This window comes from Gekko japonicus, unplaced genomic scaffold (assembly GCF_001447785.1).
Source record: "Gekko japonicus isolate JY-2015 unplaced genomic scaffold, Gekko_japonicus_V1.1 scaffold939, whole genome shotgun sequence".
Taxonomy (NCBI): Eukaryota; Metazoa; Chordata; class Lepidosauria; order Squamata; family Gekkonidae; genus Gekko; species Gekko japonicus.
Genome location: NW_015174301.1, coordinates 18,646 through 37,150, shown reverse-complemented (window position 1 = coordinate 37,150; position 18,505 = coordinate 18,646). Strand labels below are relative to the sequence as shown.

The following is an 18,505-nucleotide window of genomic DNA, read 5'->3' as shown; positions in this document are numbered from 1 at the left end:
GAGCAACTGGCATTCAAGTTGTGAGCGAGGGATTTGGCTACTGTGTAAATTAGTCTGCCTTGGAGCCATCTTTCCTGAGCTAAGACAAAAATGTGTGAGCCGGAGGCTAAAAAACTGTGAGCTAGCTCACACCAACGCAGCTTAGAGGGAACACTGCCACCAGGCCTCGGGTTCGCTCCCCTGGAGCACAGTGCAGAAGATAAAACAAGGAGAGGACACAAAGAATTCCTGCGTGGGATTTATTTTCTTCCCACCCCGGTTCCATTTTTTTAAAACCTGTAATTATCACATTGCATCAACCAACAGCACAAATTGGGGAAAAAACCAATAACTCTGAAAACAACGGCAAAAAGGGGGGTGGGGGCGACAACGCACAGTCACAGAAATGTCTTGGTTTAGATTTGCAGAAAAGGATATCATATTGGCATTAACACGGGGTTCAAATGTGGTCCTGGTTCAAATCTGGTTCAAACGTGACGCCAAACGGGCTCTCCCGGGGAAGGGGGGGCTTTGTGCTAAGAGACACTGCGGCATCAGCGGCACCCGAGCTTGCGCGAGACGCCGCATCGGCACAAAGTCCCACGGCAGAGTCCTCGTGCCTCGCACTTCGATCGAAAGACCAACCACTTCCGGAACCGCTCGGCTGTGCGGCGGGAGGGGGCCGGGGAGAGAGCAGCCCCCTTGCCCACCCCTCCACGGACTGCTGAGACACTCCAGTATTCTCTATCTTACCAAACCGGCACGGAAAGATGAGCGTGTGAGAACATACGAGGGGGTCTGAACGGACACGTACGAGTGGGGAAGAAAGAAGAAAGGCAATCCAAACACGAACAAAAAGACAGCAGCGGTCAGGTCTTCTCCCGCCGGCTCACCCGCAGTGCACGTCGGCAGCACACCCCGGAAGCGGTGGCGCAAAGAGAGACGGTGGCGATCCTCCCCGGGTTCCTTCGCCCTCCCCCCTTCCCCGCCCCCTTCACATCTCATCGTCCAGCCCGTAATCCTCCTCCTCCGGGAAATCCCCCACCACAACGTGCTGCGGCTTCACGAAGGCTCCGTATTTCGGCTGGCACTCGAAGTATCGCTTCCCGCCGACGCTGTGGGAGGAAGGAGACCAAACATCACACTGGTGCCGGCGGCCATCGGACGCTTGTGACGACAACGCTGAGGTCACCCTTTCTGTTTGGTGTAGTGGTTAAGTGCGCGGACTCTAATGTGGGAGAACCGGGGTTGATTCCCCACTCCTCCACTTGCACCTGGCTGGATGACCTTGGGCAAGCCATAACTCTGGCACAGCTGTTCTTGAAAAAGGCCCCACCTACCTCACAGGGTGTCTGTGGTGGGGAGGGGAAGGGAAAGGAGTTTGTAAGCCGCTCTGAGACACCTTTGGGTAGTGAAGGGCGGGGTAAAAATCCAATCTCTTCTTCTTCTTCCATAAAAATAACAGCACCCGACGCAGCTTACAAAAATGAGATAAACTCAACAACGTGAAGCACTGAACTCACTACGATGCCGCAGAGCATACCTGGGGATTTCAGAGAGCAAGGCAAAGAGAAATCAGACAGGATTCCCAGGGGCATGAGGCCCTCCCCTGTGCAGGGAAGTTTTATAAACTCTTTGTCAGATAAGAACATCGGAAGAACCCTGCCGGATGAGAGCAGGAGCCCATCTGGTCCAGCATCCTGTCTCACACAGTGGCCAACCAGTTCCTCTGGAGGGCCAACAACAGGGCAGAGAGGCCGAGGCCTTCCCCTGATGAGAATATCGGAAGAGCCCTGCTGGATCAGACCAGTGAGGGTCCCTCTAGCCCAGCATCCTCACACAGGGGCCAGCCAGTTCCTCTGGAGGGCCAACAACAGGGCAGAGAGGCCGAGGCCTTCCCCTGATAAGAACATCAGAAGAGCCCTGCTGGATCAGACCAGTGAGGGTCCATCTAGTCCAGCCTCCTGTCTCACACAGGGGCCAGCCAGTTCCTCTGGAGGGCCAACAACAGGGCACAGAAGGCGAGGCCTGCCCCTGAGGTTGCCTCTTGATCAATAACCAGGATGCAGACTGCAACCTACAAGCGTGACAAGTCTCATTTTGCATAATTTATTCTACACTCACCATTAGTTCTGGCTTTGCTGTTCGAAGGAAGGGACAAGAAACTCTGCAATGTCCTGAATGCCTCCCGCACCTAAACCCCTGGAAATGTGGGCCAGCCACGCACCCCACGGACACGTCTGTTATTCCAGCGAACGCTGCCTGCAATATTCACAGTCCTAAAGGCTAGAAACTTGATTCTCTTTTCTTAAAAATAAAGAGCCAAAGACTGTCAGGAGCTGAATCCTGCAGCCAATGCCATAGTCTGTGCTTTGGCTGTGCTCCCGGGGCATGCGTGGAAAGCTCCAGATGCAAGCTGAACAGAGGAAGCCATGACATTTTCTCCCTCTCCCAAAATACTAGGACTCGAGGGCATCCCATGAAGTTGACGGGCGGTAGGTTCGGGATGGACAAAAGGAAATACTACTTTACGCAGAGAGGGATTAAAAGGTGGGATTGGCTACCAGAAGATGTAGTGATGGCCACAGGGATAGGCCACTTTAAAAAGGGATTAGATAGATTCATGGAGGAGAAGTCTAGCAGTGGCTACTAGCCATGGTGACTAAAGGGAACCGCCACATTCAGGGGCACTAATCCTCCGATCCTAGAGCCAGGAAGCAGCATCAGGGGAAGGCCTCGGCCTCTCTGCCCTGTTGTCGGCCCTCAGGAACCAGTTGGCCCCTGTGTGAGACGGGATGCTGGACTGAATGGACCCTCACTGGTCTGACCCAGCAGGGCTCTTCTGATGTCCTTATCAGGGGAAGGCCTCGGCCTCTCTCCCCTGTTGTGGGCCCTCCAGAGGAACTGGCTGGCCCCAGTGTGAGACGGGATGCTGGACTACAGGGACCCTCACTGGTCTGATCCAGCAGGGCTCTTCTGATGTCCTTATCAGGGGAAGGCCTCAGCCTCTCTGCCATGTTATTGGCCCTCCAGAGGAACCAGTTGGCCACAACTGTGTGACACAGGATGCTGGACTTAATGGACCACTGGTCTGATCCAGCAGGGCTCTTCTGATGTTCCTGCACTGTGAGGCCAGAGAAGCTCCAGACTTTAGCAACTGTGAATACTTTTTTTTTATTTAAATAAACGATTTTATTAGAAGATAAGTCAAATATACATAAACAAGATTACTGTTTAAACAATAATACAGACTGTAAGTGCAAATTCATTTAACACAATGCCATCTATAAACTTATCAGTAGGAACAGCTTATTACCATGACCTTGTCCCTTTCTTGTTATTTTCCACTTGTTCCACTAGAGTAGTAATTACTGAATTAGCTGCCACATTAATAGCCACAGCACGGCTTTCTATTGCTGCCTCATGGAAAAATCCTGATCCTCCTTCTATTGATCAATGGCGAAATAAATGTTGGGACCATTTTGTGATGGATAAAGTAGCAGATAAATATGAGTCACACACACAAGGGTATGCGCGGTCCCATTCCAGATTCATTCAAAAATGGTGTCCTCTTATAACATATTTTACAGAAAACGATGTTTTACCAGCAAATACTAGCTATGCAGATTGGATACATCTATGAGAATTTTTTATGGTTTGAGCACTCTCATAAAATACTTTTAAGATCCTTCTAAAATATAACTGTGAATACTTTGAAGAAAGGAAAGAGCATAGTAAAAGTAAAGGTTCCCTTGCTCGAAAGCCAGTCGAATCCAACTCTAGGGTTGTGGTGCTCATCTCCGTTTCCAAGCCGAAGAGTCAGTGCTGTCCGAAGACATTTCCGTGGTCAGGTGGCTAGCATTACTAGACACCGAGGCGCACAGAACACTGTTACCTTCCCCACTGAAGTGGTACCTATTTATCTACTTGCAATTTCTTGCTTTCGAACTGCTAGGTTGGCAGGAGCTGGAACTAGAGACGGGAGCTCACTCCGTCACGCAGCACACTCGGGTCTCGAACTGCCGAACGACCCACCTTCCACAGTCTGCAGTTCAGCGTCTTAAGCACCTGAACCACCGCTCAAGCCACTGAATCAAACGCCAGGAAGGAGCCGAGCAAAAACAGCATTGTACTTTAATCCTTCGAAGGAGCACAGAGTCAATCGATGAATGCTGGGGCTTTAACTTTTGCAACTTGCAATCTTTCTACAAAGAGCCTTTGGAAGATGGACTCGCCCTCACTCACTGCGTGTCATAAGCCCGGGCAGCCATGCCTCAGTGCTTCTTAGCAGGGGAAGAAGCCCATCATAACCGCAGACACCCCAAACAGGACTGATTGGACAGCCCCTGCTCAACAGGAGCACGCAGGAGAGAGAACTGAAAGATGACCCAGGAACTGGTTTCCAAGGTGACCTTCCTCTGCTTTCTGTGGCTCAAGTGGTTAAGATGCTGAACTGCAGGCTGTGGAAGGTCAGTAGTTCAGCAGTTCGAGACTTGGGTGCCGCATGATGGAGTGAGCTCCCATCTCTAGTTCCAGCTCCTGCCAACCTAGCAGTTTGAAAGCAAGACATTGCAAATAGATAAATAGGTGTCACTTCGGTGGGAAGGTAAAAGCGTTCCGTGCGCCTTGGTGTTTAGTCATGCCAGCCACATGACCACGGAAACGTCTTCGAACAGCGCTGGCTCTTCGGCTTGGAAACGGAGATGAGCACCGCAACCCTAGAGTCAGATTCGACTGGCTTTCGAGCAAGGGAACCTTTACCAAATGGTCTAGTATTAAGTAAGATCCCTTGGACACTGACGGCTGGTTTTTAAGAACAACATGCTACTCTGACTGCCGATGATACGATCTCTTTGTAGCAGTGTGTGTGAGCGAGATCTTGGGGGCACGGGTGGACCAAAAGTTAAATATGAGCAGCCAGTGTGATGCGGCGACAAAAAAGGCTAATGCGATCTTGGGGTGTATCAACAGAGGCATAACATCCAAATCGCAAGACCATAGTCCTGCTGTACACTGCGTTGGTCAGGCTGCACTGGGCATACTGTGTGCAATTCTGGAGGCCTTACTTCAAAAAGGAGGTGGACAGAAGGGAGCAGGTACAGAGGAGACCAAGCCCTGTGAGGAAAGGCCGAGGGACCTGGGAATGTTCAGTCTGGAGAAGAGGAGGCGGAGGGGGGACATGACTGCTCTCTTGGAGTATTTGAAGGGCTGTCACCTAGAAGAGGGCAGGGAGCGGTTCCTGTTGGCAGCAGAGGAGAGGACTCACAACAATGGGTTTAAATTAAGAGCGGGAAGCTACCGGCTGGATCCTAGGGAAAACTTTTTTACAATAAGAGTTGTGCCACAGTGGAATCAGCTGCCTCGGGAGGTGGTGAGTTCCCCCTCCCTGGCAGTCTTGAAGCAGCGGCTGGACAAACACTCGCCAGGGATACTCTAGGCTGATCCTGCACTGAGCAGGGGGTTTGGACTAGATGGCCTTCCAACTCTGGGATTCTATGATTCTCTTTTCTTCCTCCACGGTTCTTATACCCGTTGCGGGTTTATTGAGGACAAATTTGGTAAATATCACTTGGCTGCTATTTCATATTCAAAAGAAGAGGAGATTGGATTTATAGAAGAGAAGAAGAAGAAGAGATTGGATTTATACCCCACCCTTCACTACCCAAGGGAGTCTCAGAGCGGCATACAAACTCCTTTCCCTTCCCCTCCCCACAACAGACACCCTGTGAGGTGGGTGGGGCTGAGAGAGCTCTGACACAAACTGCTCTTTTTCAAGGACAGCTGTGCCAGAGCTTGTGACTGACCCAAGGTCACATCAGCAGGTGCAAGTGGAGGAGTGGGGAATCAAACCCGGTTCTCCCAGATTAGAGTCCGCACACTTAACCACAACATCAAACTGGCTTTCTTCACTACCCAAAGGAGTCTCAGAGCGGCTGACAATCTCCTTTCCCTTCCCCTCCCCAAAACAGACACCCTGGAAGGTAGGTGGGGCTGAGAGAGCTCTGACAGAAACTGTTCTTTTTCAAGAACAGCTCTTATCAGAACTACGGCTTGCCCAAGGTCATCCAGCAGGTGCAAGTGGAGGAGTGGGGAATCAAACTCGGTTCTCCCACTTAACCACCACACCAAACTGGTTCTCATACCAAACTACTTTCACTGCCACTTTGAGCTTTTCTGCATTCATATTTTCCTGGCTTGGAGGTTCTTGTTTCGGGGGACGGGGGGGACATGGCATTCTGTCCCATACACGTTTCGCTCCCTCTAGTGGTCGATTCAATACTACACTGGTTTATGTCTGGCGTATCTCCCTGCAGATTTAAACTGCAGGTTTTTATGCCAGGCATAAACCTATGTAATATCGAATTGACCACTAGAGGGAGTAAAACACACACAGAACAGGGGAAAGAAACCAAGAAACAGGAACTTACAAGTGAGGCAAATGAGAACGGAAAAGCCTTTTATTATATTTATCACCTGATACTATTCGAAGACTATTGCTGCTGCTGTGTTATTGCCACGGTATTTTACAGCTGATTCCTATTTGTAATGTGCTTCTGTTTTATTTCTAATGCCAAGTAGATAAATTGGGGACCACCCGTAAGGGGGTGGGCACACCACTCCCTTTGGGAAGGTATTAGCTGCCGAGTGTGACTTCTGTGGCGCGGCAAGATCAAAAGCTGAAAGATCTGTTTCCGCATCCCTACAGTGGAGCGAGTCGGCCAGGCGGTGGCAGTGTGGCAGCGTGACATTAAGAAGCCCTGACGTCATCAGCCAGCCAACAAGAATACATGCCGTCGGAACACGACTGATCCAGCCCGCAGATGAATCCCCGGCCAGCTACAATGTGTGTGTAATTAAAAATATACTGTATGTTGTCTTCCCTATCCCCCATGAGTATTCTTAGTCCAACTGTCATGAGTAACTGTAAATCACTCTGAGCCCACAGGTGTGTGGGAAAAGGCAATCAATAAATCGAAAGTATTATTATTATTATTATTATTATTATTATTATTATTATTATTATTATTATTATTATTTTTATTGTGGATGTATTCCTTTTAATCTGACTGTTTTAGGATAGGTGCTCTGTGTTTTAATTAAAGAAATGCGCTTACCTGCCGTCATGCTTCCCCATAGGTTCGTCGTACTTTATGCCAATCCAGTAGCCGGGCTTGAACTCCGCTAAACCTGAAAGGGGGGAAGAGAAGGCCATCTTACAGTCAGGGAAGTTCACAATCCAATGCCGAGTACGCTCATTCAAACACAGTCCCACCCAGTTCAATGGACTAGAGCCTTAGTTTCACCTTTCAGAGGCCCATTGGTTTTGCGAATGAAAAACAGTGTTCCCCCTAAGCTGAGTGAGTGTGAGCCAGCTCAGTTTTTTAGCCTCCGGCTCACCTGTTTTCGTCGTAGCTCCAGAGCAAACTAATTGATGCAGCAGCCAAATGGCTTGCTCACAACCTTAATGCCAGTATTTGAAGGGCTGTCCCTAATCACCAAGCAGAATTTTTGCTCACAAGACTCCACAGCTTAGAGGGAGCACGGCTCATAATCCTCGTTCGAGTCCCGATTCTGCTGAGATTCTTTTGAGTCTGCACTGTCCGAAGAGAGCTTCAGAGGGTCTGCAGCGGAACAGCTGGATTCAAGACCAGTGGCACCTTAGAGACGTATAATATTTCTGGCGCGTCAGCGTTCAAGAGAGAGCTCAAAAGCATCCAACGAAGGAAGCTCTGACTCTCTAAAGCCCAAAACCCCAAACTCTTGTTGGTCTCTGAGGTACTGCTGGACTCGAACTAGCTGTTCTACCTGATGTTTCCAAGGCCAGAGAGAGCTAGTTCAAGGAAAGAGAAACGTTTTCCCCACTGCTTTCTACAGACCCTGTCATGATCTGGGCTGTGCCACCAGAGGCCTACTGGGCCCAGGGAGCCTGGCTAGCAGTAGGTGAGGCTGGGCCTACAACTCCCAGAAGCACCTGAGAGGTTTTGGAGCTAAGCTGTGGAGTCTTGTGAGCAAAATTTCTACTTTGTGAGCCACTGGCATTAAAGCTGTGAGCGAGTGATTTGGCTACTGCATCAGTTAGTTTGCCTCTGGAGCCCTCCTTCCTGAGTGAAGAGAAAAATATGTGAGCCAGAGGCTTAAAAGCTGTGAGCTAGCTCACACTAACTCAGCTTAGAGGGAACACTCCTGGTAACTGGAATGTGAATAGCTACATATTTTGTACTTCATCTATTACCAAACAGCTTTCCTTTTTGGCACTCTGGTACTAGGTCTTCACTGATGTGCTTGTTGTTGCTTTTCTCTCAACAAACCAGTTACTGAAAATAGATAAAATTGTGTTGAACTTCTATCCTTTTTACCTGACATGGGTGGTTTGCTTGTTTTCCCCCACATGTGCCATCAGATAGGCTCGCCAGCTCTGAGTTGGCAATACCTTGGAGATTTTGGGGGTGGAGCCTGAGTGGTGGGTTTAGATTCAGAGGAATTAGCTGTGTTAGTCTGTTGCTGCAAAATAGTCCAAGAGTTCAAATAGCACCTTTAAGACTAACAAATAGCACCTTTAAGACTAACCTTTAAGACGAAGACTGAGTGGTGGGTGTGGCCTTATGACACACTTCCGGTGATGTCAGGGGGTGTGGCCTTATGCCACACTTCCAGTGATGTCAGGGGGTGTGGCATATGCTAATAAGGTATGCTAATGAGTTCCCCTAGCTCTTTTTCTACGAAACGACCCGTGCTCACGCCTGTTATTCGACCAAAAGGGAGGTATGAAGGCCTTGGGAGGGTGCTCTGGGCCTTCTCAAGGGATCCTAAATCCAGAGTGGTGGCAGCGTCAGGTGACACCCCACCCGAGCTGTGACAGACCCATTTTAAAATATCCCAATCCCCACCCCGATGAGTAGTAGTGTGGGGGTCCCTGCCGTACTCACCAGCATACATCACCATCCCGCGTTTGTTCGGCTGCCCCGCCACCCGCACCTCACACCTGGATCCCACGGGAATGGCCTCCGTCAGGGCCTTCTCCTCCACCAACTTCTGCTTCTGCTCGGCTTCTTTCTTCACCGTCTCTTCCTCGTTGTATTGGCCCAGTTTGTTGCGTTTCAAGAAGGAGCGGGCGGAATCTGCGGACCGGGGAGGAGACATCTTATACCGAACCCGACCCTCGGTCCACCAAAGTAAGTATTGCCTACTCAGGCCAGCAGCCGCTCTCCGGGGTCTCAGGCGGAGGTCTCACGCATCACCTCCTGCCAAATCATTTAACTGCCGATGCCGGGGATTGAACCGGGGACCTTTGGTTCTGCCACTAAGCCACAGCCCTTCGCCTCAATACAGGGAAACGGAGGCCCCATACTGCATCTAGCATTTGCTCCGCTGTTTTACCAAACCCACGCTGGAACAGAAATCCCCCTCTGCATCGAATGCCGCTTTCACTGCCTTTGAGTGTCGGATTTTACGGTAGCCTCCACGCTGCATGCCGCTTTCACTTCCTTTGATTGTTGGATTTTACGGTAGCCTCCATGCTGCATGCAGCTTTCACTTCCTTTGACCTCTCGGTTTTACGGTAGCCGCCTACATAGATTTGTGGCCGTTTTGTGGCCATTTAGGGGACTCCACAGTCAGTAAGGCTTTACTCGTAATATTGTTTTATGTGGAATTTTATGGCACTGCATTTCTCCACTGTGTTTTATTGCATTTTAACTTGTTGTACGCCGCCTTGAGCCGGTCTGTGCAGGCGAGGCAGGATATAAATCGAAAATAATAAATAAATAAGGCGTTGGCCCCGGGCTATCTGAATGCTGTTTCGAGCCGCATCTTTTTCTGTCCCAGTGTGGGTTTGGTGAAACAGCGGAGCAAAGGCTAGAGAGCCAGTTTGGTGTAGTGGTTAAGTGCGCGGACTCTAATCTGGGAGAACCGGGTTTGATTCCCCACTCCGCCACTTGCACCTGGCTGGATGACCTTGGGTCAGTCACAAGCTCTGGCACAGCTGTCCTTGAAAAAGAGCAGTTTGTGTCAGAGCTCTCTCAGCCCCACCCACCTCCCAGGGTGTCTGTTGTGGGGAGGGGAAGGGAAAGGAGTTTGTAAGCCGCTCTGAGACTCTGAGTGAAGGGCAGGGTATAAATCCAATCTCTTCTTCTTCTAGATGCAGAATGGGGCCTCTAGAGAAAGCCGCCTGTTCCCGGAAATGACCACGTGCGGCTCGGCACTCAGAAATCACACCGCACAGATTGTTTATTTTAAATGGGACAGCATCGATGGCCTTTGTCAATTTTTTACAAATGCGATCTTCATGTAAGATTGGAGCGATCCCGCTGGGCCTTCGGTTGAGGCAGCAGAAGTCCAAATAACATCGGCCTCTGTTGCTTGCAGTTGCTCCATGGTGCTATTTATATTAATTGGCGCCGAGAGCGGCTAATCTATACCAACAAAAACTGCTCCACCGCCCCTACCTGGCACGGGTCTAGAACGTACTGAAACGAAACTAATCACCATCAGGTGTTTTAGATTGGCCTTTTAAATGTTAACGTTGTTAGAATTAGCTTTAATATGATGGTTTTATGAAATTGTGTTTTTTTTTAATGTACTACGATGTGAGTCACCCTGAGCCTGCTTACTGGGTAAAAAGGTAAAGGTAAATGTTCCCTTGCTCGAAAGCCAGTCGAGTCCGATTCTAGGGTTGCGGTGCTCATCCCCGTTTCAAAGCCGAAGAGCCAGCGCTGTCCGAAGACATTTCCGTGGTCATGTGGCCGGCATGACTAAACACCGAGGCGCACGGAACGCTGTTACCTTCCCACCAAAGTGGTCCCTATTTATCTTCTTGCAATTTCTTGCTTTCAAACTGCTAGGTTGGCAGGAGCTGGAACTAGAGACGGGAGCTCACTCCGTCATGCGGCACACTCGGGTCTCGAACTGCTGAACTACCGACCTTCCACAGCCTGCAGTTTAGCGTCTTAACCACTTGAGCCACCGCAGCTCCACTTGCTGGGTAGGGTGCAATAAAAGTCCCGATGAGTAAATAAATAAATATCTGTTTTTACAAGCAGAGAAGACGACACTGGACTTATACCCCGCCCTTCACGGCCTGAAGGCGTCTCAGAGCGGCTTACGATCCCTTTCCCTCCCCCTCCCCACAACAGGCACCCCGGGAGGTAGGTGGGGCCGAGAGAGCTCTGACGGAGGACTGTTCCTGAGAGAACAGCTCCGAGTGAACTTGTGACTGACCCAAGGTCACACCAGCAGCTACATGTGGAGGTGTGGGGAAATCAAACCTGGTTCTGCGCTCTTAACCACTACACCAAACAGGGAAGGCGGCAGAAAAATGTTTTAAATCAATCATTCGGTATCTCAGCTGCATCACTGCCAGAGGACAGTTTGTATCGGTGAGACATGGGGATCGGAAGCTTTACCAAAACCTGGAACGTACGCACCAGCTCCGAAAGCCTGAGTCGGACATTAAAAGATCCATCCATTACGAATGGGTAGGCTACCTTCCCTTGGGACAGTTTCAGACTGAACTGAATCCACGGCCCCAGTGCCTTTGAGCCCGGAACACATAAACTCATGACCACCTTTCGGGAACAAGTAACCCAACGGCTGATTGATCGGTTGATGGACTGATTGACATTACAAGTCAAACCGAGTAAACCAATGGGCAGAACTTGCCAGGTCTTTGTACACAGACTCATTCGGGCGGGTTCTCTCCGATCTCACCTGTTCTTTTCTCATATTCAGCATCGGGGATCTGGAACTTCTCTACCTTTGACACGTCTTCGTATTCCCCAAGCTGCGCGCCGCTCCGGTCGATAACCTGCAGGGCCCAAAGCAAGAGAGCTGCCTCAGCTTCCTGGCCTTTCTGTTCAGACTGGTTGTCAAGACAAGCTTTTCCGTCAGCTTGCTACTTTGAGTTTGGGAACAGGGCCTTGGAAAGAACACTTCCTGCCCGGCGTTTCCAATCCTCGCTGGAAGCCCTGCTCTGCTGCCCTCTGAAGAAGGAGGCCAGCTGTTACAAGAAAGAGCAGGGCCTTTTCGGTTCTGGCCCCGCCAAGTTGCAGAACGAGCTCTCCTCAGCCATTCCCCAGGCTCCATCACTTGAGTTTTCAGCACCAGGTGAAAACAGGATTTCCAAGACACTTGGATGCTCACACTTCCACCTCTGCTGTCTCCTCTAAGAGACCGCTGGCTCCACGGCAATGTTCCCTCTAAGCTGAGGAGTCTTGTGAGCAAAAATTCTACCTTGTGAGCTGTTGGCATTCAAGTTGTGAGCAAGCCACTTGGCTAATGCATACATTAGTTTGCTCTGGAGCCCTCCTTCCTGGGCTAAGACAAAAATGTGTGAGCGGGAGGCTAAAAAACTGTGAGCTAGCTCTCACACTAACTCAGCTTAGAGGGAACACTGCTCCACGGTATGAGTTGCATTACCGACGGAAGCTGGGTGCCATCCGCATTACAACTGGTACCACAACAGAGCAGCAGCCTTCGGCAGTGGCTTTTAGGGAGTCGGGACCTCTGTCTCCACCCCGGCCTCGTATCACTCAATGCTCCTCCATTGCTTCTAGCCCCCACAGGGTGGAAAACCACATGTACCCAACAGGGTTTAAGAGAATAATAATTGGGATTGCGTTTATACAGAGAACTCAGAAACACACAGTTATTGCTACAGTGAACCCCGCCTGGAAAAGCAATCTGAAATCAAAAGATCCTGTTTTTTAATTCATGTTGTATGGAATGCCATACAGAGCAACATGGGGGGCGGACGGAAGACCCCGTCCTTCAAGCTGCTTACAACCCAAATTTCAACAGGAAGGCTACAAACAACGCCCACTTCCAGAGACACCAAGGCTCTGAAAAGCCCCCGGGGGAAGTGTCTGCTTATTAACTGTCCCGCTTTGTGGCCTCAGAACAGCTTGTAGATATTTTTTTTTTAATCAATAAGTTTGGCACATTCTGTGAAACCTGGGAGTTCCTACAATCCAGAGACCGAGCCCCACGAGGAAAGGCTTGAGGGACTTGGGAATGTTCAGTCTGGAGAAGAGGAGGTTGGGGGAGGAGAATAGGACACGGTTTGCTCTCTTTAGGTATTTGACAGGCTGTCACCAGAGTGGGGGAGCTGTTCCTGTTGGAAGCAGAAGACAGGACTCACAATAATGGGTTTAAATTAAGGGCGGGAAGGTACCGGCTGGATATTAGGGAAAACGTTTTTTACAGTAAGAGTAACAGTGGAATCAGCTGCTTAGGGAGGTGGTGAGCTCCCCCTCCCTGGCAGGCTTGAAGCAGCGGCTGGACAGACCCTTGTCAGGGAGGCTCTAGGCCAGTGATGGCGAACCTTTTAGAGACCGCGTGCCCAAACTGCGACCCAAAACCCACTTATTTATCACAAAGTGCCAACACGGCAATCTAACCTGAATACTGAGGTTTTACTTTAGGAAAAACAACTCATACATTAACTTAAGATGATCCAAACAAAGTGAGGAAAGCAATCCCAAATGCTTTCATTTCCTTAAAATTATTTGGCAGAGAATTCGACACTTTAATGACGGTCTGGGCCTGGCTGGGGCGATGGCACGCGTGCCCACAGAGAGGGCTCTGAGTGCCACCTCTGGCACCCGTGCCATAGGTTCGCCACCACTGCTCTAGGCTGATCCTACATTGAGCAGGGGGTTGGACTGGATGGCCTGTATGGCCCCTCCGACTCTGTGATTCTGTAACACCCTCGGCCCACTCCTGGGACTGGCTGTCACCGGACGGAATTCTTCAGCACTGAGAGTCCTTCGCAGCTTTCCGCTGCCCCGGAAAAGGAGCCATTCAGTACTCACATGGATCCTGCAGCCGTCGTCGATGGGGTAAGAGCCCAGCAAGGCCTCGTCGCTGGCCAGCTTCATCACGAATTTGTCGTCTGGCGTGTAGAGCTCCAAGTCCATACATGACGCCGGGCTGCCCACCACCAGTTCGAGCTTACACTGTTGACAGACAGGCAGGCGGGATTTAAGAAAACGGCCAAGCGCTGTGCAGGCATCTCTCCTCTCTCGCCCCACCCGACAGGAACCGCAGAAGTAAGTCAGAACTAAACTAAACCTCGGAGCCCCACGGCGGAAGGGGCGCATCCGACAGTCGAGGGCCACTCTCAAACTGTGCGCCAGCACCAGGAAGAAGATGAAGAAGAGAAGAGATTGGATTTATACCCCGCCCTTCACTACCCAAAGGTGTCTCCGAGCGGCTGACAAACTCCTTTCCCTTCCCCTCCCCACAACAGACACCCTGTGAGGTGGGTGGGGCTGAGAGAGCTCTTGACAGAAACTGCTCTTTTTCAAGGACAGCTGTGCCAGAGCTTGTGACTGACCCAAGGTCACATCAGCAGGTGCAAGTGGGGGAGTGGGGAATCAAACCCGGTTCTCCCAGATTAGAGTCCACGCACTTAACCACGACACCAAACTGGCTACCAAGATGGTAGCTTGGGGGGGGTGTGTGTGTCTCAGCCGACCCATCCAATGTTCCCTCTAAGCCATGAAGTCTTGTGAGCAAAAATTCTACTTTGTGAGCTACTGGCATTAAAGTTGTGAGCGATTTGGCTGCTGCGTAAATTAGTTTGCTCTGGAGCCCTCCCTTCCTGAGCGAGGACAAAAATGTGTGAGCTAGCTCACACTCACTCAGCTTAGAGGGAACACTGGCTCCCATCCCCATCTCTAAAATTTCACCCTTGTTCCTCTCTGCTGGAAGAAAATTAAGGTGGGAAATGCCAGGTCCAAGCCATGCGCCACAACCAGGGAGGGGGTCAGAGAGAGAGAGAACCGGTTGGCAGGCTTATGCGACTGGACGCCAGCCACCAACCGCCAAAGCCACAATTAATCCCGGTTTGGATGCACGGCACACAAAAAAGGTTTTCTGTTTGCGGGGGAACCGCAGTTCAAAATGGGGGCCGGCGACGCTCCGCCACGCACAAAGGAAAGCTGCGCGTATCAAAACAAGCAGGAAACCAAGGACACACACACACACACCCTGCAAAGAGGATGGAAGTACGGAGAAGCGAGTCTGTCGCTCGGAGCAAACAGAAGATCAGCCGGTGACGGACGGCTAGCAGAAAGCCACCGCTTCCTACGCAGCAGAAAAGAAAGCGAGGCCAACAGTGCCATCTGCAGAGATGCTCTGCGAGTGTGACAAAGCTCCCTGGCCGCCAGCATGCCACGCAGTCCTCGATCTAGCAATTCTGCGCAAAAACTCAAGCTGTCCGGCCTGAAAACTGAAGCTGTGCCCTGACATCAAAGCTGGGGGGGTCCCTTTCCCCTCCCCCCAAGGGACACCTTCTCTTTACTGCCGGATGGACAGCGTGGAAATCGACCTGCGTGGACACGCCCCACAAAAGCAGCCACTGGTAATGAAGAAGAAGAGATTGGATGTATACCCCACCCTTCACTACCCAAAGGTGTCTCAGAGCAGCTTACAAGCGCCTTTCCCTTCCCCTCCCCACAACAGACACCCTGTGAGGTAGGTGGGGCTGAGAGAGCTCTTGACAGAAACTGCTCTTTATCAAGAACAACTCTTATCAGAACTATGGCTTGCCCAAGGTCATCCAGCAGGTGCACATGGAGGAGTGGGGAATCGAACCCGGTTCTCCCAGATTAGAGTCCGCGCACTTAACCATGACACCAAACTGGCCCACAGTTCTCTCTTTCCCCACCTCTGGGCTCCACTTGGGCACATTCCAACACACAGACGCTGGCACCATTCCGGCTTCCACCATGAACCACTTTGACGTGGCAAGGGGGTGCCCTCCGACATACACCCACTTTAGGACGACATTCCGCTCCATCACAAGGTCCAGAGCCTTCCCAGCGTCCTGAGTGGCTGCCGATGCCGCACCGTGCGGCAAAATGACATGGTAAGCAGGCACGAAACCGAAGCAGCTCTTGATTGACACGTGCCCGTGCATGTGACTGGCATCCATGCCCTGCTTCAATTTCAGACTCAGAAACACAGTCATATTCCCCGGAAGGGACCTCCGCACAGGAACCGTGCTAGCTCAGCATCAGCCTTTTCGTTTTGAAATGAACCGAGTGAGCTTCTAGTCCTCATGGCTAGGAAAAGAGAAGGCTAAACTAAACACTACAAAATGAGGTGAGGGGGCTGTGACTCAGGGGAAGAGCATCTGCTTGGCATGCAGAAGGTCCCAGGTCCAATTCCTGGGCCGGCGTCTCCAGTTAAAAGGTCCAGGCAGTAGGTGATGTGAAAGGCCTCTGCCTGAGAGACCCTGTAGACCCACTGCCGGTCTGAGCAGACAATACTGATGCTAAGGGACCAATAGTGTGAGTCAGTATACGGCAGCTTCATGTGCTGTTGTACAGCGCCAGTCCCAGATAGGGATGCCAGCCTCCAGGTGGGGCCTGGGATTCCCCCGGAGGGTGGACTCTACGACATTGTACTCCACTGAGGTCCCCGTCTTTCCCAGGCACCCCCCCCACCCCAAATCTCCAGGTATTTCTCAGCCTGGATCTAGCAACTGAAGCCCCAGGTGTTTCATCTGTTTTAGGGATGTCTACACACACACACACACACAGAAATGTATACAGACACACACATATAAACATGCACATACATATGAATATATATACACACATATATAGACACACACAGCCGGGGAGGGTGGGGTATAAAGGTTCCCTTGCTTGGGGTATAAAGGTTCCCTTGCTTGAAAGCCAGTCGAATCCGACTCTAGGGATGCGGTGCTCATCTCCATTGGAGATATATATATATGTGTATATATATGTATATATATGTGTGTGTGTATATATATATATATATATACACACACACACACACATATATATACATACACACACACACACACACACACACATACATATGTTGTTGTTGTTCAGTCGCACAGTCCAGTCCGACTCTTCGCAACCCCCTGGACCACCTCACACCAGGCCCTCCTGTCTTCCGCCGTCCTCCGGAGTTTGCTTAATTTCACGTTCGTTGCCTCGATGACACTGTCTTACCATCTCACCCTTTTCTGTCCCCTTCTTCTTTGACCTTCAGTCTCTCCCAGCATCAGGGTCTTCTCCAGCGAGGGCTCCCTTCTCATTGGGTGGCCAAAGTATTTGCACTTCAGCTTCAGTCTCTGGCCTTCCAGGGAACAGTCAGGGTTGATTTATTTTAGGATGGACTGATTCGATCTCTTTGCAGTCCAAGGGAGACTCCCTCGAGAGTCTCCTCCAGCACCATAATTCGAAACCGTCCATTCTCCGGCGCTCGGCCCTTCCTTACGGTCGGACTCTGTACATCACTACTGAGAATACCATCGCTTTGACCCTATGGACTTTTGTCGGCAGGGTGATGCCTCTACTTCTTCTTATGCCGTCTAGACATATAGACACACATATAGACACACATACACACATGTGTATATATACATGTACACACATGTGCATGTATACATGTATATATATCCATGCACACGTGTATATATATCCATGCACACACATATAGACACACATATAGACACACATACACACATGTGTATATATACATGTACACACATGTGCATGTATACATGTATATATATCCATGCACACGTGTATATATATCCATGCACACACATATAGACACACATATAGACACACATACACACATGTGTATATATACATGTACACACATGTGCATGTATACATGTATATATATCCATGCACACGTGTATATATATCCATGCACACACATATAGACACACATATAGACACACATACACACATGTGTATATATACATGTACACACATGTGCATGTATACATGTATATATATCCATGCACACGTGTATATATATCCATGCACACACATATAGACACACATATAGACACACATACACACATGTGTATATATACATGTACACACATGTGCATGTATACATGTATATATATCCATGCACACGTGTATATATATCCATGCACACAGATATAGACACGCATACACGCATACGTGTATATATCCATGCACACAGATATAGACACGCATACACGCATACGTGTATATATCCATGCACACAGATATAGACACGCATACACACACGCATACGTATATATATCCACACGCATACACACGTGTATATATCCATGCACACACATATAGACACGCATACACACGTGTATATATCCATGCACACACATATAGACGCATACACACATATATGTGTACATATCCATGCACACACATATAGACACGCATACACACATATGTGTATATATCCATGCACACACATATAGACACGCATACACACATATGTGTATATATCCATGCACACACATATAGACACGCATACACACATATGTGTATATATCCATGCACACACATATAGACACGCATACACACATATGTGTATATATCCATGCACACACATATAGACACGCATACACACATATGTGTATATATCCATGCACACACATATAGACACGCATACACACGTGTATATATCCATGCACACAGATATAGACACGCATACACACACGCATACGTGTATATATATCCATGCACACACATATAGACAC

At 49.8% G+C, this 18,505-nt stretch overlaps 1 protein-coding gene across 1 annotated transcript; it reads right to left on the bottom strand.

Moving 5' to 3' along the window:
• Positions 1–235: 235 nt before the first annotated feature.
• On the bottom strand, positions 236–13,928 carry TBCB (tubulin folding cofactor B). The gene is made up of 5 exons (XM_015424115.1): positions 13,788–13,928; positions 11,686–11,782; positions 8,907–9,098; positions 7,095–7,167; positions 236–1,094 (listed from the first exon to the last, which is right to left on the bottom strand). The coding sequence occupies exons 1-5, from the start codon at positions 13,890–13,892 to the stop codon at positions 974–976; spliced, it is 588 nt and encodes a 195-aa protein (XP_015279601.1). The 5' UTR covers positions 13,893–13,928; the 3' UTR covers positions 236–973.
• Between the last annotated feature and the right edge of the window lie 4,577 nt (positions 13,929–18,505).